The following is a 21398-nucleotide window of genomic DNA, read 5'->3' as shown; positions in this document are numbered from 1 at the left end:
AGGGCTTTTATAGTTTACTCCTTTCAAGCAGAACTGGATCCGAGCCAAGTTTCCACTCAGCAAAATCATCTCCTAAAATTTAAGTCCTCAAAATATTGGTTTCTTGAAAAACACGAATGTGCCAGAGAGGGGTGGGAATATTCTGGGCTTATTTACACAAACAATAAAACTCATGTTATTTGGGCCAAGGACACAGAACTCTACTATAAACCCAAGTGACCGTGCCAAAGATTTTTAAAGGAAAACTTTAATTACTTATTTGCTTTTGTTTGCCAAGAATTAGACAAGAAGATAACCCCCCCCCCCCTCTTATATCTGAACATGGATACACTGCATAGAGACACTGTCTGGTTAGCTTAGCTTAGCATAAAGACTGGAGACACAGGGAAACTGTTAGCCTGGGTGTTCTTAATCTGACAGGCAGCGCATTCAAAGCTGAATAATTAAGATGACATATCATGTGAGATTTCCACAAACCCAAAATTTGGTCATTTTACAGTTTAGCTTTTGTTGTAAATAAACAATTATGATTAAACAAACAGCTCCAGGTGTTGAGACAATATTAGTCTTATATTACTGTAAACCTTTTATTTTGGCGTTCTGTGGGTTTTTCACTATCTGGTCATGATTAATTGACAAACGTCATAATAACTGTCATTAATAAAAACAAATATATTCTGTAGCTCTTTACTTTATGCTAAGCTAAGCTAACTTGGCTGATATTTGCCATTTAGACATGAAATCGTGCTTTTCTCAGCAAGAAAGCAAAACAATTTCTGAAAATGTCAACCTCCTTATTTAAGATACCAAAATACCGTATAAGTTCTTCATTGATTCAAATGAACTGAAGAGCTGCATCAAGGGGAAACAGACAACGTGACGCTGTCTTTGTGGGACAATCAAGCCTTTAAATGAGCACTTGAGGGGGAACTCAGTGTTTAAGCGGTCAAACAGCCGGCAGAGTCTTTTTGAGGGACGCTCCTTTTACAGACTCCGGCTCACGGTGCTGTCACATAATAAATATCTGGTTTCCTGCCTGCTCAGGATCACAGAGTGTGACAGACCGTCGACGGCGCCCGGGGGGTGAGCGTGGAAGCCACTGATCCAGGTCAGAGAGGTTGAGGTTAAAGAAAGCATTAAAGCGAAATTATAATTTCTGCTGCCCATTGATTTCCTTTCCTCCGGTCGTGGCTTTGAGTCGCGGACATCACCAAACAGCGGTATAATTATTGACAGCTTCGGAGAATTGTGTATTGAGCAGCTGGAGCCCGGTGTCGCTGTGATGAAGCCGGAGCGTCGCTGGCTGCTCTCCAAGTCCAAAGTACAGCAAATATAAACTGTTAACAGAGACCCACCGGTTTCTTCAATCATCAGACCGGAGTCCCTGCAAGTTTGAGCCCATTTAATTCAGCAAACCTCTAATTTCTCTTCTGCTCCGACTGTAAATCACTTCAAACCGTCACTTTCTTTCCTTCTGGGAGTCTTTTTTGGTTTATTCCTCAACAAACAGCCTCAGACTTTCTGCAGAGGGACAATCCATCACAGTTAACATCCTGTCGGCCTCATTGTTGACTAAATTACATTATAATTATTTGGTAGTTCAGCGTGGACTCTAAAAAAAGATTTAATGTGTTCATCGTCTTTTTGGGGAATTAATCACTAACGATGACAGTCAGAAGAGTCTCTGCTCTGTAACGAGCTCGAGACTTGAGGAGACTCTTCGTCTGAAAAAGGGACAAAAACAACGTGATGGATTTTTACAATCGTCTGATCCGTCAATCAACGAAAACGTTAGATCATCAGCCAATTAAAGGCCAAGAAAACTTTGATCTCGTGAACACAATCGAACTAAATCTGCCAAATTAGAGCAGATTCAGATATTTCTTTGTACTTGATTCAGAACCTGATGAATCCACGCCGGCGTCGTCCCGATGAACAGATACGTTGAGTTTTCGAGTGTTAAACTAACTAAATAAAACATCCCGGTGTTTATTGTGGACTTTAACTTTTGTTGTTGCATCTTTAATGGAATAAATATTTAATTTGAATAAAAACTCTTTAACCTAACTCCACTTACAAGCTTTTAATGGAGCTTTCAACTTTGGTCGCTGCTAATTTGGTCATGAATATTTAAAGAGGAAAAAAAAAACCTTAACTCAAGGTCCACTTGCAAATCGACTCAGGAGAGAGCAGCTTCCTCATCCGCTAATGAAGGTCATGAAAGACGTTGAAAGCTTCTAACAAAATTAATTTATACAAGCAAAAGTTTAGGAAGAACCTAAAAAGCGAGTAAAGTAAGTTGAGGTGATTTAAAGTACTTCACTTTAAGTTTTTCATCATTTATAACGTAACAAAGTAAATAAAGTGACGAGCAGCTGCCTGGAAGGTGGAAAATCTGACGTCTGGATTCTTCAGAATATGGAAAACGTGGCGACAGGCTCCTTTACAGAGCGAGTCAAGAGGCAGAGATATACACGTCTGCGCCGCCATTGGACGATTTAAGCAGGTCAGGGTTGTCAGTCAGCGACGTCCCGCTGTCAGACCTCAGAACGCACGTTAGGTGAAACGGATTCTGCAGCTCTCTGAAATGCAATGAGCCACATCCTGAGCAATAATACCAATAAGCCCCGTGGATAATCTCATGACTGACTCAGATTAAGTCATGCACGGTTCACTGGAGGGCTGGCTGGTCGCTCCGCTCTCAGGCGGGGAATCGAGCAGCGGCGGATGATACAGCGAGGTTGGGTTTTTTGGTTTTGTTTGTTTTGCTGCTGAACCAAACGTCACCTTCCCGCTCTGCTCCGCCGGCAGCCACGTCACGTACCGCCGCCCCCGCGCCAAGAGCTCAAAGGTGAAGTTGAATCAGTGGTTAATGTGTGACTACACACGGCGATCCCACGCCCTGCTTCACCTCGGCCGCACCATCTGTCTGTACGGACAATTGAGCAGCATGTTATGTGCGGTCGCTGCGGCGTGTTGCCCGGCTCAGCGTTCCAGGGGCCAAAGGTTCCAGTGAAACGCTCAGTGGACACGAGGAAGAGTCTGGATTCACCAACGTGAACACAACTCACTTTCTTAAACTTTTAACGAGTTTCATGTGAGAACAGAGACACGTGGAGTAATCTGTTGCTCAACTGATTCCAGGTCTGAACTTTACTCCTCCCATTAAAAACTCACTGGTGAAGATATTCTCCCCTGAAACTCCCCTTTAAGGGATAAAACCCAACAATCTGTTTATCTGATTCATCCTTATCGATCAGCTTCATCAATAAATACATAAATTAATAAAACAGGTTGAACCTTAGTTCAGATAAGATTAAAACATTAAGACCTGAGGCGATAAATAAAATAAAATCGCTCTAAAATCTCGGTGTTGACAGAATTACCAATATTTAATATTTCTTCGCCCCTGTGTTGTTAAAGTTATTTTCATCGTTGTTTTCGTCAGTGAAACTTTGCTGTAATCTGCTTCAGTGAATCACGATGTATTTCATCAGTCACGTGTCTTGAAAATCATAGTAAACGTGCACACGTCTCATCCGGCTCTAAAGCCAGAAGCACGCAAACATCACACTGGAGCATAAATGTGTTTAATGGTTAAAGGTAAAAGTCTTGTGGTTAAATTAATGCAGGAAACATTGATTCAGAAAAGCGGCAAATCTTCTCTTTTAGAAACTGGAACCTGCGACTTTCTGGATATTTGATATAAGAACTTAAATGATCAATGAAATATTAAGAATGAATAATAACTAATCAGTGAATCGACTGTTGCAGGTCACATGCACCGAGAGTAGAAACCTAAGTAGAGACGGGTGTGTGAGTTGTGCACGGACCTGCAGCACAGAGTGACCCAGCAGGCTGTTCTCCGGGAGTTCGGCCTCGTAGTGACTCCTCTCGAACTTGGGAGCGTTGTCGTTCTGGTCGGTGACGGTGACCCGCAGCAGAGCGCTGCTCGCCCTCGCCGGCTTCCCGCCGTCCACCACCCTGATGTTCAGGTCGTACGAGTCCTTCCTCTCGCGGTCCAGGTTGCCCATGACGACCAGCTGCGGCAGCTTCTCGTCCGAGTCCACGGCGACCTGCAGGGTGAAGAGCTGGTCGGCGTCAGGCCCGGTGGTCAGCGCGTACTCGGCCACGCCGTTGGTGCCAGAGTCCCTGTCGGTGGCCATGGGGATGGAGAAGAGGGCGCCGATGTGCGTGTTCTCGGGGATGGAGAGGGAAAGGATGGGCGAGGAGAACTGCGGCGTGTTGTCGTTGATGTCCAGCACCTCGATGCGGCCTTCGATTAGCCGTGGCCCCATGCCGAGGCCCTTCACCATGTCAGTGATCGACACCTCGAACTCCAGGAAACATTTGTCGCCATCAAACAGGTTGCGGCAGTCGCTCAGCGTCTCGCGGTCGATGGGGATCTCCGTGGTGTAGATGTCGCCGGTCTTGCCGTCCACCCGCAGATACGGCGTGCCGACTTCCAGCTTGTAGAGGTGGCCGGTGTCGGGGAGGCCCCGGTCTGCCGCCAAGCTGCCGATCAGCGTGTTGGGCGGCTGCTCCTCAGGAACTCGATAAAGGATGTCGGTGGGTGCAGCGTTACAGGAAACCAGCAGGACAACCGCCAGGAACATAGGAACCTCCCACCTCAGCGCCGCCATGTCTCCGCACGACAGCACCGCTCTGAAAGAGACAGACGGAGAAAACAGATGAACGTTTGAGCCTTTCAGCGTCGGTGGCACGTGAACAATCGAACTAATGAAGAAACACAACGACAGCTTCTGAGTTCGCTAACAGACGACGGGAGGATCCCAAACTTTTCTGACTGTGTCGTTCAGGCGACTGATGAAATCAACCAAAAGCTCGAGGTTCTAATTTGATTTACAAATTTTGGGATATGCATCTCAGATATGTTCGACATCACTTCCTCTACTTTTGCATTTAGGTGCCAATTACATTCCAAAGTCCAGAGACGTCCACATGATGTATAATTCACTGTGTGTCCACGTCCAGACGTTTGAGGCCGTTCTATCTATGCAGATGCTCAACGCAGTAAAACCACGTTTAAGCACTGAAACACAAACGTGCACACGGAGCACGAGGCTCAGTCGAGGCCCAACAGATTATTCTGGAGTGAATCAGGTCACGACTGACTCATCAGGCTAAAGACTGTTTGGCTGCTGAAGTTTCCGTCACAGAAACAACATTTAAGGTCTCGATCGTTGTCGAACACCCATAAGGTTTGTGTTTGTGCGTCAGTGGCAGCGCCGAGAAACTCACTCAGGTTTAACTTCATTCAACTTTGCAATACTGTAAATATTCAGATTACTTTGTATATAGATCTACTTTCTACATTTCCTGTTTCCTTGTATCTTTGCATATTTACTGTTCCTGATGTTTTTATTTCTACTTCCCCCTTTGCTGCTGTGACTCGACAAACTGACCCGAAGTGGAACTGACAGACGACTATTGTCTGAAATTTATAAAATATTAGAAACAAATACTTCAGAGGATAACGAATGAAGGATTTTAACGTCAAAGTGAAAAGCAAAAAAAACTATTTGAGTTCGAAAAGACTTTGAAATCTGACGTTAAAGAAATTCAGCGCTCGACAGATTCTGAACCAACACGACTTTACTTTTTAAAATGTCCTGTAAATTCAGTGTTTATTAACTCATGAGGCTCTTTGCAACTAAGATGAACTCAAATCTAAGACTGTTTAAATGTTGCTAAGGGAGAAAAATAAAAATACAGATTTCTGATCCGCTTCAACATCATTTAGGACGTAAATCTTTAACCACGTTAATATTAACACGTTGTTTTCTGTGTATTTTCTGCCTCTTTTTAATGTTTGAACTTGTTATGTTTCCTCTTTCTCGTCCATTCAAGGCCCCGAATCTATTGAGCGTTTTTCAGACTTTCCTTGTCTCCCTGAAGAAAACCTTTCTCTCCGCTGATCCGATCGGACCCTGCGATCGATGCTCAGAGATTTCACTGACAAACCGACTCTTCACCTGACGTCTGGTGTTCGTGATGCTTCGTCTGAGCCTCCACACACTCACTCTTTCTTCCTCCTCACCTCTATCTCACTTCTCTCACTTCCCTCCCTACGCCGCGCTGCAGGTCGCCGAGGTTAATCTGGAGAGCGCTTTCTCTCTCTCTCTCTCTCTCTCTCTCTCTCTCTCCTCGCGTCCTTGATTTGAGGAGGAACACACACACACACACAGACAGACACACAACATGGATCAGCATGCTGAGCAGGGAGTCTTGATGCTCTCCTCCTCCTCATCCTCTGACTGCTGCAACACTGAGTTTACTGTGAGTGTGTGTGTGTGTGTGTGTGTGTGTGTGTGTGTGTGTGTGTGTGTGTGTGTGTGTGTGGGAGCAAAGTCTTGTATTTTCTGAGCCTATTATCCGAAACACGAACGTGGAGCCTTGTGCACGTTCACTCAACGACATGAAACGAATCAACAATCTGAGCCGTTCACAAAGTGAAGTTGTGTTAATAAAGTTAATTTAATGTCAACGACCTTTCACGCATCACAACATCTCGTCTACTCGTCTTTACACAGAAACACAGATCGGAGCGTCGAGGGGACATCAGCTCACATCCCTTCCTTCAACAAGGAGAGTGAGGAAGAAGCAAAGAGTCGAACCGACGCCTGAACTTGATCAACTTTAAAACACTCGTCACAGAAACTGGAAACTTCTCAACTTGTTTGACCAACAAATGTTCACAACTGCAATTTATCTCTTATTAAAAATGTATATCCAATTTAAAACGGCTAAAACATTTATTTGGTTAAGGAAATGGTGTCTGATTAATTAGTCGATTTAAACTAATTAAACTGTGCTTGTATTTTGGATTCTTTGGTCAATTCGACTTTACGTCAAAGAATCTAAAGTTTCCACGGATCCGAACTTCGTCCAAACAACCAAACAAAAACAAACCGATTCAGTTTAAAATGATAGAAAACGAATAAAAGCTGAAAACAACTGAGGTTAAAAGCAGCAAATGTTGCTTTTGTGCGTTTGTTCGACACAAGTGTTGACTGCTCTGCCCCCTGCTGTGACACACACACACAAACACACACCTAATTACCCCTGTATGACTGTGAATGAGTGTGAATGAGTGTGTGTGTGGTGGGGGGGTTTAACTGTGTTTGCAAGTGTGAATGTGCATGTGAATACCCCAGTGTGTGTTTAAGTGTGTGTGTTTCTTTTCTCACATTTTTCTCCGGAGCTGCCAAATACCCTCGAACCGCCGACCTCTGACCCCTGAACCCATTTCACACGTCTCCATGGAAACGGAGCTGAGACGACGCTGGCCGACGTCCAGTCTGCGACAAACTGAGCGAAGCGGCACCAGCGTCGGACGAGTCGTGTGAAAAGTGTTTTGATTTGTTTGATTTGTTTAATTCGTTACAGGTTTCGTGTTTTTAAACTGTCGTCTGTGTTGTGACGAAGCTGCTTTGACACCAAATTTACATTTTAAATTGGACTTTGTCACATTTTCTTTGGTGTAAACAGATATTTTGTTTTGTGATCGTAATAAAAAACTTTACTTTAAATTGTCCACAGAGCTTATTACCACGTTATAAACATGTACTAACAGGTTTATGACAACAGTCTTTATGGGAGACAATAAAAAAGGAAGGATATCTACTTGCAACCATTTAACCGTTTACTACAGACCATAAATATACTGATTATAAGGTATGTTACCATGGAAACGGCCCTGATGTGACTATGAACTCTAAAATAAATGATATTTGACTGATTTTCCAGGTCACCAGTGACGCGGTTCCTGATAAATGTCCATTTCCTGTGCGTTTACGTGGAGAGTTGGTTGAACTGTGACCTCGTGCTTCTCCTGCAGGTGAATATAAATCAGGAAAGACGTGATGGGAAAAGTGACAGGAGGTATTTTAACCCTCTGAAACCACTCATCATGGGAGACTGTTGTTTACGTGATCCTGTTCAAATCGATCTCAAATAAAAAAACGTAATATTGAGAAGCTTCGCTCTTTCTGCAGCCGAAAGTCGAGGCCTCCGTCTTCCACCGCATCACGCTGACGTCATGACATTTCGTTACGTGCTGCGAAAAACACGTCGCTAACGCACAGTGGCGAGAGTTAAGAAATATGTTGTTTGTGTTTCCATATTTAAAAATATGTTGGATCGACACGTTCTATGTGTTTAATTAGTAAGAACTGGTGAAAAAGTCAGATTTAGGTTTTGACTGTTGACTGCTCAGAAACGAGGTGCGAGACGGGAAGTACACAAAGCAACCACCGCTGGTTTCAGTGTCTGTGAATAACTGAAACATGTGGACTCGCGTCTTTATGAAAAGAAAAGCATTCTGGGTCGTGAGAGTTTCGGGGTCTAAATAAATCTCAGGGTCAAACGTCAAGAGAGAGAGAGAGAGAGAAAAATCAAAGTGCAGCGAGTTCCTGTTTGTTGATGAACACATGTTGATATGTGTGTGTTCACATGTACTGATTGCTGTGTGTGTGTGTGTCTGTGTGAGTCTGTGTGAGTGTGTGTTGTCTCCTCGGGGACGGTGCCGGGTGGGCCAGAGATCGTCCAGCTCGTCCTTTTTCCCACAGTCTGAAACTTTCTCACCAACCCACCAACCACCCTGTGTGAGTGTGCACGTGCATGTATGTGTGCACGGCCAGCCTCTGTGTGTGTTTGTGTGTTACATTACAAAGACACAGGAATGGGCTTGGGGGGCTTGGGGGGGGGGGGGGGGGGGTTTAAGGACAGTAACGTTCCTCTTTGTGATGCCGAGCAGCGGCGGCCTGAGTCGTTGAGTCGGCAGCTGGAGCGGGCGAGAGACACAGCCTCACAATGGAGGACAGAGGGAGAGAGAGAGGGCGTGTGCAGACAGCGATCCATCACAAAGCAGCCGAACGGTCCCGTTACCTCCCAGTGTGTGTTCGGTGTTGACATTCAGAGAGTGTGTGTTTGCATGTTAATGTGCCGACGCTCCACCACTGTACATTGCATTAGGTCACATTACAGGAGGCACAGTCACAGACACACCGAGCTCCTGCTGAATAAAACATCTGCTGACACCAGCTCCTCGTTTGTTTCCAATTCCATCTGAATTTAATTTGATATTTTTGTCGAAAAAAAACACTTCAGATCAAATAAATCATCGGGAAATTAGATGAGAAACAAACCGGGTGAAACAACACGATCGACTTCATGTTAAACTGACTGTGGCTTATTTAGATTAAAGTTATTGATTTATCTGATCGGTCGACTCATTTCTCAAGCGATCGTTTGATCAAATGTCTGAAAATGGATCAAACTTCCTCCGTCTTTTCACCAGAGCCCGAAGTGATGCGTTCAAGTGTCTTATTTTAATGACTAACAGAGGAATGTTATCAATGGTTATTCAAAACTAATAAAACCAGCGAATATTCACATTTGGAACCAGAGATGGAGACGGAACCAGCATCTTGACTTGAAAACATCAATTGATTATTAAGACTGTTAATAAACCATTAATAAATCAATACTGACACGAGCAGCTCGAACAAATCTGAGTTCTGATCCAAACACTGATGTTTGTACAGCTACACAACCACACTGCTGTAAACTGTAAATCATACCACATATTAATAAAACAGCTTATTTTCACAACTGCTTGTGACATAAATAAAATCTTCTGCCACGTGTAATTTAATTTTGGGTTATTAATATAAACTGAATAGTGTTAAATAGACAAAACAACCAGATCCACTTAATTAAATAAGCTACAAATCAAGACTCAGAATATTGATGCAAAAATAATCCTGTGAATCAAATCACATCTTCGGAGGCTGTTAGAAAATCTGATTACAGACGCTGATGAATTTCACGTCTCTGGTGTAAATACATCGAAACAAGAAGAAACGAAACTCACTGTACGAAACTCCTCTAGAAACCCCGGCGCTGAACCACTGACCTTCAGATCGATCCACTGGGCAGATTAAAGTTTAAAGATGGCAGGAGCAGCTGAACTTCTCCACACTGAGCTGCACCAGTAACTAAAACAAGAAAACACCAGCCAATAAAGTACAGCCTGTCTGCCCCCCCCCCTTCCTCAATCAAATAGCCCTCGTCTCCATAACAAAGAGCCTCATTGGCTGCTTCCCCACGGTCCCGCCCCCCCAGCACAGCCACACGTCCTTTAGGTCGAATCTAAACAAACTCTGGACATTTACTGGTGAAGGATGAACTGGTTTCAAACGTGTTCACCTGAACTCGACAAGAATTCAAGGTTTCAATCCAACAGTTCTGACCGTTTCAGACTTTGTCTCCTTCAGGCCGACGGGTTGTTTGGCAGCTGCAACGCGTGTTTTCATGTTTTAACCTAAAGTGCAAGAGTCCAGAGACGAGTCGGTCCGACACCGTCTCCGCTACGAGACAACAGACTGTGAGGACACACGTCGGCCGACCAGACCTCGTTTCTGAGGACGTGAAAACACAAACGTCCGAGGAAACGTCTCCTGCAGCCTCCTGGTAAAATGTCTGGAAGCTTCCCAGTGAGCGAGTGGCCGTGTCGATGAGGTTTCTGACAGGCGACGGACTGGAAACTTCTTCTTACTGGTCTCAGTCTGCTGCTGTTCATTTGATCTAATTAGCAAATGACAGTTTCCTCACGAAATCCGGTGACAGTGAAACGTCGTCTGTGACCGAAACCAAATAAAACCACGTGTGTTACATAAAAGGTGGAACAATCACTTAGTGTCACGTTTTAATTCCAGTAATTTCCTCAGTAATTACACAGGAAACATCATCAGACCAATTTCCAACATTAACGTCTGACAACGTTTCTGAGAAATCTGGCACCACGACGCCTGCGGCCGTTTCCACATCACAGACCACTTCCTGTGTGTTTGTGTCGAGTCTCACAGGTGTGTGTGTTTTCACACCTGAGTGTGTGTGTTCAGCAGACAACACACAGCATAAACTACAATAACCTGAATGTCAAGGGCTCCGTGCTCACACATAAAACTACACACTGCTTGAATTAAATATCACCACACACACACACACACACACACAGAGAAAAATCAAAAGATGCTTTGATGTTTTCAGATCTCAGATGAGGAGGATGTTTATGAGGTGAGCTCTCTGGACAGTCCACTGTGTGTGTGTGTGTGTGTGTGTGTGTGTGTGTGTGTGTGTGTGGTCCCCTCGCAGCACAAAGGGGATTACTCTATTCACTACCATTGTTTGATCCAGATTAACACACACAAACACACATGTACACAAATACCCACATCCTCCCTATTCAGATGCAGCAGCCAACTGTTGCCAGAGCCTTTTGGCCTCCTGACACCACCTGTGTGTTTGTGTGTGTGTGTGTGTGTGTTTGTGTGTGTGTGTGTTTGCATTTGTTTTGTCGTCCACATGTCTCATGTCTTGTCTCAACTGATGCCAGAGATCAGAGTAGGATAATCGTACGAATGCGGGCGGCGTTTGAACCTGCCGCTCGTCACGTTTGGTTAAGTTTTAAAACAATAAAAAATCTCCTTCCAGATAAATGTTTTAGCTCGAGTTCAAACCACAGACTGTAAATAAAGATGGAAGCCAAAGAATCTCCATTTCCCCCTGGTGGCTGTCCGCAGTATAGGCCGTAAACCTCCATGTTAGCAGGCGGGACATGGACCAAACTACAAAATCCAAGTAGATGTTGAATAAATGTTTCTACCTTTTGTGGATAGCGGGAGGAAGTGGAGACGTGTCGTCCGTCTTTATTTACAGTCTGTGAGTTTAAAACAGTGAATCTCCCTGAACACACCTGAGCCTCTGCACACAGGTCACATTGTTAGTGTGTCCACGCCTTGTGTAGATGTGTGTGTCACTGTCTCTGTCACCGTGAAACGTGACACTGGAGCGGCCACTCCACTGTCAGACTCGAAACGTCGGATTAAATAACGTTGACTCACTGGTTTTTATGGTTTCACGACCGGGTTTCGATGCCATTGTCTCCTTAGTGCTGCCCAGAGGTACCGAGGCAGGAAATCTGGTTCAGGGATCAAACGTGTGACCTTTTAGTGACAGGATGTGCAGTGGAACCGCTGATCCACACACACACACATGCACTCGCAGCTGATCCTCCAGCAGCAGCAAAAGGGGGATTATGGGAGTGGATGGCAGATGAACAGCAGGCTGGTATGAAGCAAAGATCAGGCTTCATCAAAACGCTTTAAATCCACTGCAACATATTTATTCCACATGTCCGACGACGGCACGAGAACAAAAACACTCTGCTGCCGTTTCCCCGAGTGCGACGGAAAAAACACGCAAATAAAAACCAAACGCTCGATTGTTTAGATTAATATGAAGGAAAACACGATCGAGTAGATTCAAGTTTCTATGTTTGGTTCAGTTTATAGATTTAAACTCGTTTTATTTCTCCGACAGATTACAACTGGATTTCTGAGGCCGATATATAATAATTATAAGTAAAATCATCAATAATCGTTTTAAACTGAATCCTCTCAATTTGTTATCAGGATTTTTTATTTCACATTTGAAAATTAAAACGTGTTGTATAACATATAAAAGCTTGATTTAAACAATTAAGTTGAATTCATTTAATTAATCTGAATATAAACTTTAAAGAACGGAGCAGCGACAACTGGTCAATAAATCGATTAGTTCAACTTATCAACTACTTTGATACATGAATAAAATGTTTTCGGGAAAGATTTGAAGGTAAAATGGTAAAAGTTTGTAAATTTGCTGATTTAAATGACAAAAGCAAATTTACAATATTTAAGTTTGGGACCGTTAATCGAAAAAATGACGACATTTGATCTCGACACTGTTCGGTTGATTAGTAACAAAGAATTAAGAATAATCAGATTAAAGTCATCACACTAAGAATCAGGTTTCGTTCACCGTTTCACCAACGTCAAAAAAGAATCTATTTGGAAAAATAATTAATTTTACTCATTTAAAAACATGGCGATCGTGATATTTGAGGATCTCCGGCTCTTTTCTGTCATTTTTATCACACTGAATTTTAACATCTTTGAGTATTTCCACTATTTTCTTGACGATTAACCAAAAACAAAAAGCGTCAAATTGCTCAGAAATAGAATTAATGAGGAGCTGCAGCCTCGTGGCTGTGGAAGCTCATCGCATGCGGCCGCTTCCATCTCGCAGCTGTTCGTGCATCGGCTGCTGAGTTTCTGTTCCCGTGCAGGGGTGTGAAATGAGCAGGCAGCGAGTTCCAAAACCGCCAAACTGATTTTAACCACAATTTCTACCGACACACAAAAAGAAAGAGAGATAAATCAATACGGCAATAAAAGCTCAGGCTCAATAAAAGTGCTTTCGGATCCATTTACAGGCGGAAAGGACGACGAGCGTCCATCTGTCCGACGGCGGCGCTGCTCCGACTGGCACATGAAACGTGACGTTCCTGATTCCCTCAGGAGGGGGATTCTACTGCCGCCGCCATCGCCACCATCACCACCGGGTTTCATGTTTTTAATCAGAGCTGCCGAAACAATGACAGCAGCGTCAGGTGGATGACATCGTGAATAACAGCTGTCACAACGGGTTTGTTCCGGCACAAAAACAACCTCTGGCATCAGATTCTCTGCTTTTCGCTTTGGATTAAAGAATCTAGAGCGGGATTTATTTAAACCTGTTCTCCTGGCGTCCTCAGCAGGTCAAGATTTTGTTCCCAACATCGAAGGCTCGTGGCCTGATATAATCCACCGAGTGACACTGATGTGAGCAGTGTGGGATTCTGGGAAGGTGGTGGGGGGGGCGACAGCTGACCCTCGACTCTAAACGAGGAGGAAAACGAAGCCAAATGGAGCCGTCCCCTCCGAACTCTTCACCCTGACACGAATCAAACGCTTTTCTAATCTTTTGCCGTTAAAGTCAGAATTTGGATGTTTTCACCTCCTCAGACGTCTAAAAATGTTAAAAAAAATTTTGCTGATTAAAATTCAGGTCATTGACGTGTCACTCCACAAATGAAAGTTTTTTTTTTTAAAAGAAAGAAATGTGTTTGTGAAATGTCCTGAGATTCCGAAGACGTGACCGTTCCATGACTAACGGCTGGTTTTCCACAAAGAGAAGAAGAACCCAGTTCCCCGGTCGACTGTGGTCTGTATTTTATTAGAATGTGCTGGAAACGTTGCTTCTGTGTGTCACTGTCAGTTCTTTGCCGGCGTCACACCTGAGGGCAGGAGGAAGAAAAGCCGTGAAAACTCATAAATCGGAAGCGTGGACACTTCTTTCTCCACGGAGCAGAAATGTGAGTGTGTGCGGGCGCTTCCATTTCACACACCAAACCCATTTCCACCCTCCCAGCTCCCGTTTTAATGACAGGCATTAACGACACGGCTCGCTCAGATCCACGATTTCTACGCGAAAATGTGCAGAACGGACACTGTTCGACCTCCCCCCCCCCCCCCCCCCCCTCTCCCACCTGCCTCAGGACGACCGTGTCGATTGCCGTCGCTTTCATCTGGTCAAAATTTGGATGGATGCGCCACCAAATGAGAGGAGGCAGAGAGGAATCCCAGAGCTGGGTATCAAACCTCAGACCTCGCCCCTGGACACCGCGGCGGCAGCAGCTCGGGTGACACCGCGCCTGCCGCCCAAAACCGGCCGCAAACCTCAGAGAGAGTATCTCCACCTCAAACATGGATCTATGTTTACAGGGGTAGAAACCAGAGCAGCGAGCGGGGGGGAGAGGAACCTCCAGTTTGACCTGAAACCACAATCTGAACCCCGGGGGCTTTAATGAGCTTTTCGTGTGTTTGCAGAACATTTCTCTGACAATAACGTGGAGCAAAGAGGTTTAACTGCAGCTTAAACCCACGAGAAACAACACGACAGATTCTTTTTACCAAAAGACGTCCAGAAACCACAGTGGACGCTCCCACAGCTCCGGAGAAACACCGGCTCAGCCTCCAACGCGGAGTGGGAGATTTCTCATGCGACACCAGAGTCGTTGGAGTGTTTCTCAAGGAACGAGGAGAACGAGGTGACAGGGAACGGGGGTCAAAGGTCAAGTGTGGGAACAGAAACAGGCCCACGTTCCCATTAGCGTTCGCACGGCTCGTCTGATAGCGTGCGACCACGGCAGCGGCGTTTACTACCACACAGCCCCTGCTCACTGTCAGGGAGAGGCGGACGCAGTTTGCATGTAAATACCCGACTCCCCCACCCTCCCTCCATCGCTCTCTCACTCTCTATCATGTAGAGCAGGTCGGACGCCCACCCTCTTTCTCTCCCTCCGCCACAGCCCAGGGAGGAGGAAGCAGGGAGGCGGTGGAGGACTGGAGGGACCGGACGGACTGGATTCCCCTCCGGTGACACACTGCTCGGAGCTGTGGTGGGTGTTCGTCATCTCCACCTGCCTCTCCTCATCCCTAACTCCACCGCCTTTATTTAGGATTTACAATCTCCTGTTAACAACAAACACAGCGAGAGAAACACCACACTGCAAACATGGAGAGAGGGTGTGGGGGGGGTGTAGTGAATCTACAGGTGCCCCAGAGGCCTCAGGTGCCCACACAGACACTGGGAGGACCCTGCCTCCCCAGCAGCCTCACATGAAGGTGGTGTATTGTTGCTCGAAGCAGCCGCAGGAGTCCCTGAAGGAGGATTAGCTCCAATATCACAGTGCGAAGACAAAACGTCTGATTATCACGACGAGCTTCTCTCTCTTTTATTATTATTATTATTATTACTGCCATTTTACAGTCTGCTCCGTGGACTCTGAGTCCCTGCAGAACTCCCACTGCCTCAGATGGAGCCGTAATGAAACCCCGCTGTGATGGCGCACCAGAGGAACCGCACATCCCACTGGACTCCCCCTCCCCAGCACGCACTCCCAGTCAGAGAAGTGACCCACAGGAAGCTGGTTTTTACCACTGCAGACATGGAGGTAATGTTGGGGGGGGGGGTGTAATGTGCAGGGGATCGATAGGGATCAATGCCCCTGTAGTGGAATATGGGTAGAATCCCCATCAGAGGAGATTAGAAGCTGCATATGAACAATCAATCGCTTTAAATTGGTTTATTTAACCAACAAGTGTTTTTAAAAAGCAGCAGCTCGGCGGCTCGTGACGTCTTCACGCGTCCACCCTGCATCGAGTCTGCGTGTTTGTTAAATAACAAGTCGTCGTACGTGAGAAATGTAAGAGATTTAAAGTGGATTTACAGATTCTGCTCTCGTGCGTAAAGCGCCCCCCGCAGCGCCGCGCTGACAGGAGGATCCGCGCGGGCGCGTCCGGAGCTCGCACCCGAGTCTCCGCATGTGAAAACGGGTCAGGGTGAGATTCAGTGTGGGCTGGTGCTGTGGAGGGAACTTCCTACCTGGACCGGGTGTGAGCCGCGCGGTTCCCCGGCTCTGAGCGCTCCAGCCCCGGCTACAGGCTCCGCTCCTCCTCGGTGCCCAGACGGAGCCGTTCCAGACCTCCGGGGGGGGGGGGGGGGAAACACCCGGAATTAACAATCCACCGAACCGGGGAAAAAGACCTGGAAACAAATCAAACAATCCAGCGGGACGGGCGGGGGGGTAATTATCCGATTCCTCTCACAATCTCTGTCCACTTTTACTGTCACGACCGCCGCTGCGCTGCGCGTCGACCCGCCGGTCCTTCCTCTCTCCGCGGGGCTGGAGCTGGAGCCCGGCCGGGGGAAGACCCGTGTGGGGGGAGGGACAGCTGTCACCCGCTCTCTGGTACTCCGTGGAGGGAGCGTCACCACCGGGCACCGTGCACCGACAGCCGCAGCATCCTCCGCCGCTTGGCACTGACGCTCGGGGAGGCGCTGGTGCTGGATGTGGCGGCGGACGGACGGAGCACCGGGGCGGGGGAGTGACGAGAAGAAAAAGAGAGGGAGGAGGGAAAAGAGAGATGGAGGAAAAAGAGTAATCGTTTAAAAAAAGTGTCCGGTAGGTCCGGGAGTCACCGGCTCCAGCGGGGGTCCGGTTAGTGTCCAAGCCGACGCGCGGTCGCCGCTCTGCCGCCACAAACTCTGTCCGCCTGCCGGTCCTGCGCGGCCGCACCGTGCGTGATGGGAGAGAGGAGTGAGTCCACAGCACTGCGCCCGCGCTCCTCTCTCTCTCTCTCTCTCTCTCTCTCTCTCTCTCTCTCTCTCTCTCCCTCCCTCACCCTCCTCCCCCCTCACACACCCCCCCACCATATACACTCCTCTCTATACACTACACAGGCAGGGAGGGGGGGGGGGGGGGGGAGGAGCGAGCATCCACCCCAACAACTAACTCTCAGTGGGTTCCCCAACATTCCTGTCATTTATTCATGTGCGTGACTTTCTCACTGACGCGTGTCATCACGCAACATTCTGACTTTTCCCTCAGTAACATGTTCATCACAGGGTTTTTGTTTTGCGGTGTCGCAGCTTTTCACGCAGCGGGTTCGAGCCTCACGCAAACATACAAGGAAATAAAATAGATGCTTTAAAAAGAGTCGGAGTGAAAAGAGTTCGAGTCTCCTCATCTTCATCCTCATCTTCATCTTCATCCATATTTATAAGAAATAAATGTTTGGACGCTGCTCTCTGCAACCCCCCCCCCCCCCCCCCCCCCTCTCTCTCTCTACACCCCCCCCTCTCTCTCTGTGGAACCTCTCTCTCCCCTCCTCTTCCATTGCCTGTGTCTGTCACTCTCTCTCCCTCTCTCCCATTACATGTGTCTCTTAGCCTCTCTCTCTCTCTACCTCCCTCTCTCTCTCTCTCTCTACCTCCTCCCTCTCTCTCTCGCTCTCTCTGCAACCTCTCTCTCTCTCTCTCTCTACCTCCTCCCTCTCTCTCTCTCTCTCTCTGCAACCTCTCTCTCCCTCTCTCTTTCTCTCTCTCTCTCTCTCTCTCTCTCTCTCTGCAACCTCTCTCTCTCTCTACCTCCCTCTCTCTTTCTCTCTCTCTCTCTCTCTCTCTCTCTCTCTCTCTCTCTCTCTCTCTGCAACCTCTCTCTCTCTCTACCTCCCTCTCTCTCTCTCTACCTCCCTCTCTACCTCCCTCTCTCTCTCTCTACCTCCTCTCTCTCTCTCTCTACCTCCCTCTCTCTCTCTCTCTCTGCAACCTCTCTCTCTCTACCTCCTCTCTCTCTCTCTCTCTCTCTACCTCCCTCTCTCTCTCTCGCTCTCACTCTCCCCTCCTCTTCCATTACATGTGTCTCTTACCCTCTCACTCTCTCTCTCTCTCTCTCTCTCTCTCTCTCTCCCCCCCCCCCCCCCCCTCCGTCCAGCGCGGCTCCGAGCTGCTCTCCTCCTCTCTCTCCCTCGCGCTCTGAGCGCCACCTACAGGCGACACCGGGCACGTGAGCGAGCCAGATCTCTCGAGCACGAGCAGGGGAGGGGGTGGAGGAGGTGTGCGTGTGTGTAAGTGTGTGTGGGTGGGGGGGTGCAGAGACAGCAGGGGGAAATAAAACAAAATGGAGAATTGATGGTGGGAGAAGATGCGCATGTTTATTGCTGTTATATAAGAAGAGGCTGTGATGCAAAGCTGCTTACTGAGCTCTGATATGACACGACACATGTGGATTATGTTTCTGCATATGGCTGCTGCAGGTTCTGTGCAGCTGCTCAGTGGGTTAATCCTCCAACACCGTCCAATAACAAGTCTACAGAAAACCGGAGGAAGAAGAGGAAGAAGAGGAAGAAGAGGAAGAAGAGGAAGAACGGTGTCGCTGCGAAAAGAGAGAATCTGTCTTTAATGAAGTCGTAAAACGCTGAGTTTGAAAATAGTTTCTTTCGTAGTTTATTCAGTCGTTTTCATAGGTGAGTCGGTAAAGGCCTAAAAAAGGAGAGAACACGAACAAATACATCTTTGTTTGGAACAATAATAGAAGTTGATGTAAATCACGGTGCTGAGATCGAAGTTTCTCTCCAGGAAGAATAAAATGAACCTATTAGAGAAATTATAACGATATATGTTTATTTACATTGAACATTATATTGAGGTTGAGTTGAGTCATTTCACCTTTTGGTTTTGTTGGGATTTTTTACACTGCAAAAAAAAAGAAAAACTGCCTCTCATAGAGTTCTAGAAATCGCTGATGTTTATGAATATTTAAATTATAATTTATTAGATTTTTCATAAAGGTTGAGATGTAGAAAAAATTACTTGTGACTTCAAGAAAAAGGGGAAACGAGATTATTTAAGGTCATTTTGGTCGAGCTGTCACTTTCAAATCTCACAAAACCCGGTGAAGACTTTCCGCTTTAACGGCTTTTTCATGACAAATTCTTTATTTCCCAGAGAGTTGCAGAGATAATGTGACGAGTTGCAGCAGATTCTGAGGTGGGAGACGAACACAGCTCATTAACCTCAGTGGAAGTGCAGAGGAGAAATGAGCTAAAGCACAAAAGTAGTAACATGAAGATGTGTAACTGAAGTACCGGGAGTAAAAGTATTTAAATAAAGAGTCTCTGCTTTCTTCACGTGTTGTGATCAGCAAATCATTAAAGCTGTTTTCAGACGTTTTGCTTTTCACAGTTTGTCTGAGTCACACGTGTTTGAGACGGACGGACCTTGACCTTTGACCTTTGACCTTTGACCATCAAATCTAATCAGTTAATCCGAGAGTTTTAAGCCATTTTCAGGCTCCGGAGAATGTCGCACGATTCTCTGGAGTTCGTCACATATGAACGACGCAGCAGGTGATTCTCTGGGAGAGAGCGTCCAGGTTGGGGGCGGAGCTGCATCGGGCCTCGAGTGAACATTTGTGCCACGTTCTCTGGAGCCGTTCTCAAGACAACACCGGCACGAAGGAAAAAAATGTGAGAAATGTTCTTCGTGAGGTCACAGTGAAATTGGACATTGTCCTGTGATCAGCAAAAATCTATTCAGTTCATCCTTTAATCAAACGGAGTGTTTGTACCAAATCTTAGAAAATTCCCCTGAGGTGTCCTCGACAAGGACGGGACGCACGGACCAACTGAAGACATCCCTCCGGTGAGGAGGCGTCACAGAACTCCTGAAGGTCGAGGTTCAGCTCTGACTTCTGCTCCAGCCCAGTTTTTTTTTATCATCAAAACAATAATTAAAACCAAACCATATTTGAGAAACATTGATTTGCAGTCGTCTCATTGGCTGTCGTCTTTAACGTGTCCACATTTAACCTCGTGGCGAACAACCAGGACAATCAGGAGTCCTCACGTCCGTCCCTTCACTTTGTCACAAGGGAAACTTTTAATAATCGTTTCTTCAAATGAATCATTTGTGCCGTGAAATTACGAGTCATTGGCTGAATTCCTCACACGGGACTCTTATTTTTATTATTATTATTTTCTTAAACTTTACTTTGGTTCTTTGCACCTTTTGAATTGCTCCATTCATTCCTTCAAATTAATAATTCAATAATTCAGTTCAATAATTAATAGTCTTATCAGCTCCTTTCATTCCCTCCTGCCCCCCTGACGAGTTTAAGTCAAACTCTGATTGGATGTTTCCCGCAGCAAAGCTCTCTGGGACTCGTAGTTGACTTTTTACTTTTTATTTTTTTAAATCAATGAAGCATACATACTCTTTGTTTTATGATTAATGATGATTATCTGCGGACGACGGGGGGGGGGGGACTCTTGTTTTGTTTTTACATGATGATAATTACAGGAATTTAAGGAACAGTTTGGAAAAAGTTTCCTGAACATTTCAAGTGACTTCGAGAAATCGAGATGAAAAAATACAGAAGACAAGGTCAGATATTTTCTAATTAATGCAAAAAGACAAACGATTCACTTTACTTTTGTTTTTCTGTTTCATGTTTTGATTAATTTCTTCTACATCATTGTCCTCAGTGAACAAAACACTGATTCTTTTCTCATAAATTGAATGTTTGGTCTGTCTGAAAATACACAAATCTTCTGTTATCATTCATCACAGTTTCAGATATTCTGTAAAGCAATTAATTATTTCACATCCACCATCCACCTTTAAACCTGTAAAACCTATACATAATAATAAACCTTAATATCTGTATCAGAAGCTGAAATTTACTTTTCAGAGGAGAAAACAAAAAGCTTCATGTACCAGAGCAAAGTGAACTTTTATGTCTTTATGATTATGAGCAGCAGCAGCAGCAGAGCAGCAGAGGACAGACTGAGAATATTGATCAGGATATTAAATGTGATCAGGCCGGGTGCACACAGGCCGGGGGGTTAATTGCTGAGAGGGATGCTGGGAAACGAAGGTTCCAGCTCCTCTGGAGACGGGAGCGATGTTCCTTCAGGACGACGACGCAGAGAAAACAAACCCGGGAAACAGACGGAGACAAAACTGTATCGACAACACTGTTGGTGGCTTTGTTTTAACTCACTGTCGGTGCCAGACGGGTGGGGCTTATCGACAGAACGAGAACGCTCACAGGTATTCTGGGTAATTTTCTTCAAACTGGATTGAATCTGCTGCTTTTCCAACAT

At 45.9% G+C, this 21398-nt stretch overlaps 1 protein-coding gene across 5 annotated transcripts in view; it reads right to left on the bottom strand.

Moving 5' to 3' along the window:
• Positions 1-17094, bottom strand: part of LOC117768925 (protocadherin-1-like) — a 158392-nt gene extending 141298 nt beyond the window's left edge. For 2 of the 5 annotated variants that reach the window (XM_034597420.1, XM_034597419.1), the window contains exons 1-2: positions 16336-17092; positions 3834-4665 (exon numbers count right to left, since the gene is read on the bottom strand). In XM_034597420.1, coding sequence (XP_034453311.1) covers positions 3834-4643 — 810 coding nt within the window. In that variant the 5' untranslated portion in view covers positions 4644-4665; positions 16336-17092. Of the gene's footprint in view, positions 1-3833; positions 4666-9940; positions 10001-11930; positions 11950-16335 lie in introns of those variants that run through there. The other 3 variants (XM_034597416.1, XM_034597418.1, XM_034597417.1) reach the window with 3 other exon arrangements.
• Between the last annotated feature and the right edge of the window lie 4304 nt (positions 17095-21398).

Source organism: Hippoglossus hippoglossus, chromosome 10, assembly GCF_009819705.1.
Source record: "Hippoglossus hippoglossus isolate fHipHip1 chromosome 10, fHipHip1.pri, whole genome shotgun sequence".
NCBI lineage: Eukaryota > Metazoa > Chordata > Actinopteri > Pleuronectiformes > Pleuronectidae > Hippoglossus > Hippoglossus hippoglossus.
Note: the sequence above shows the minus strand (reverse complement) of the source record. Positions and strands in the feature narration are given on the sequence as shown.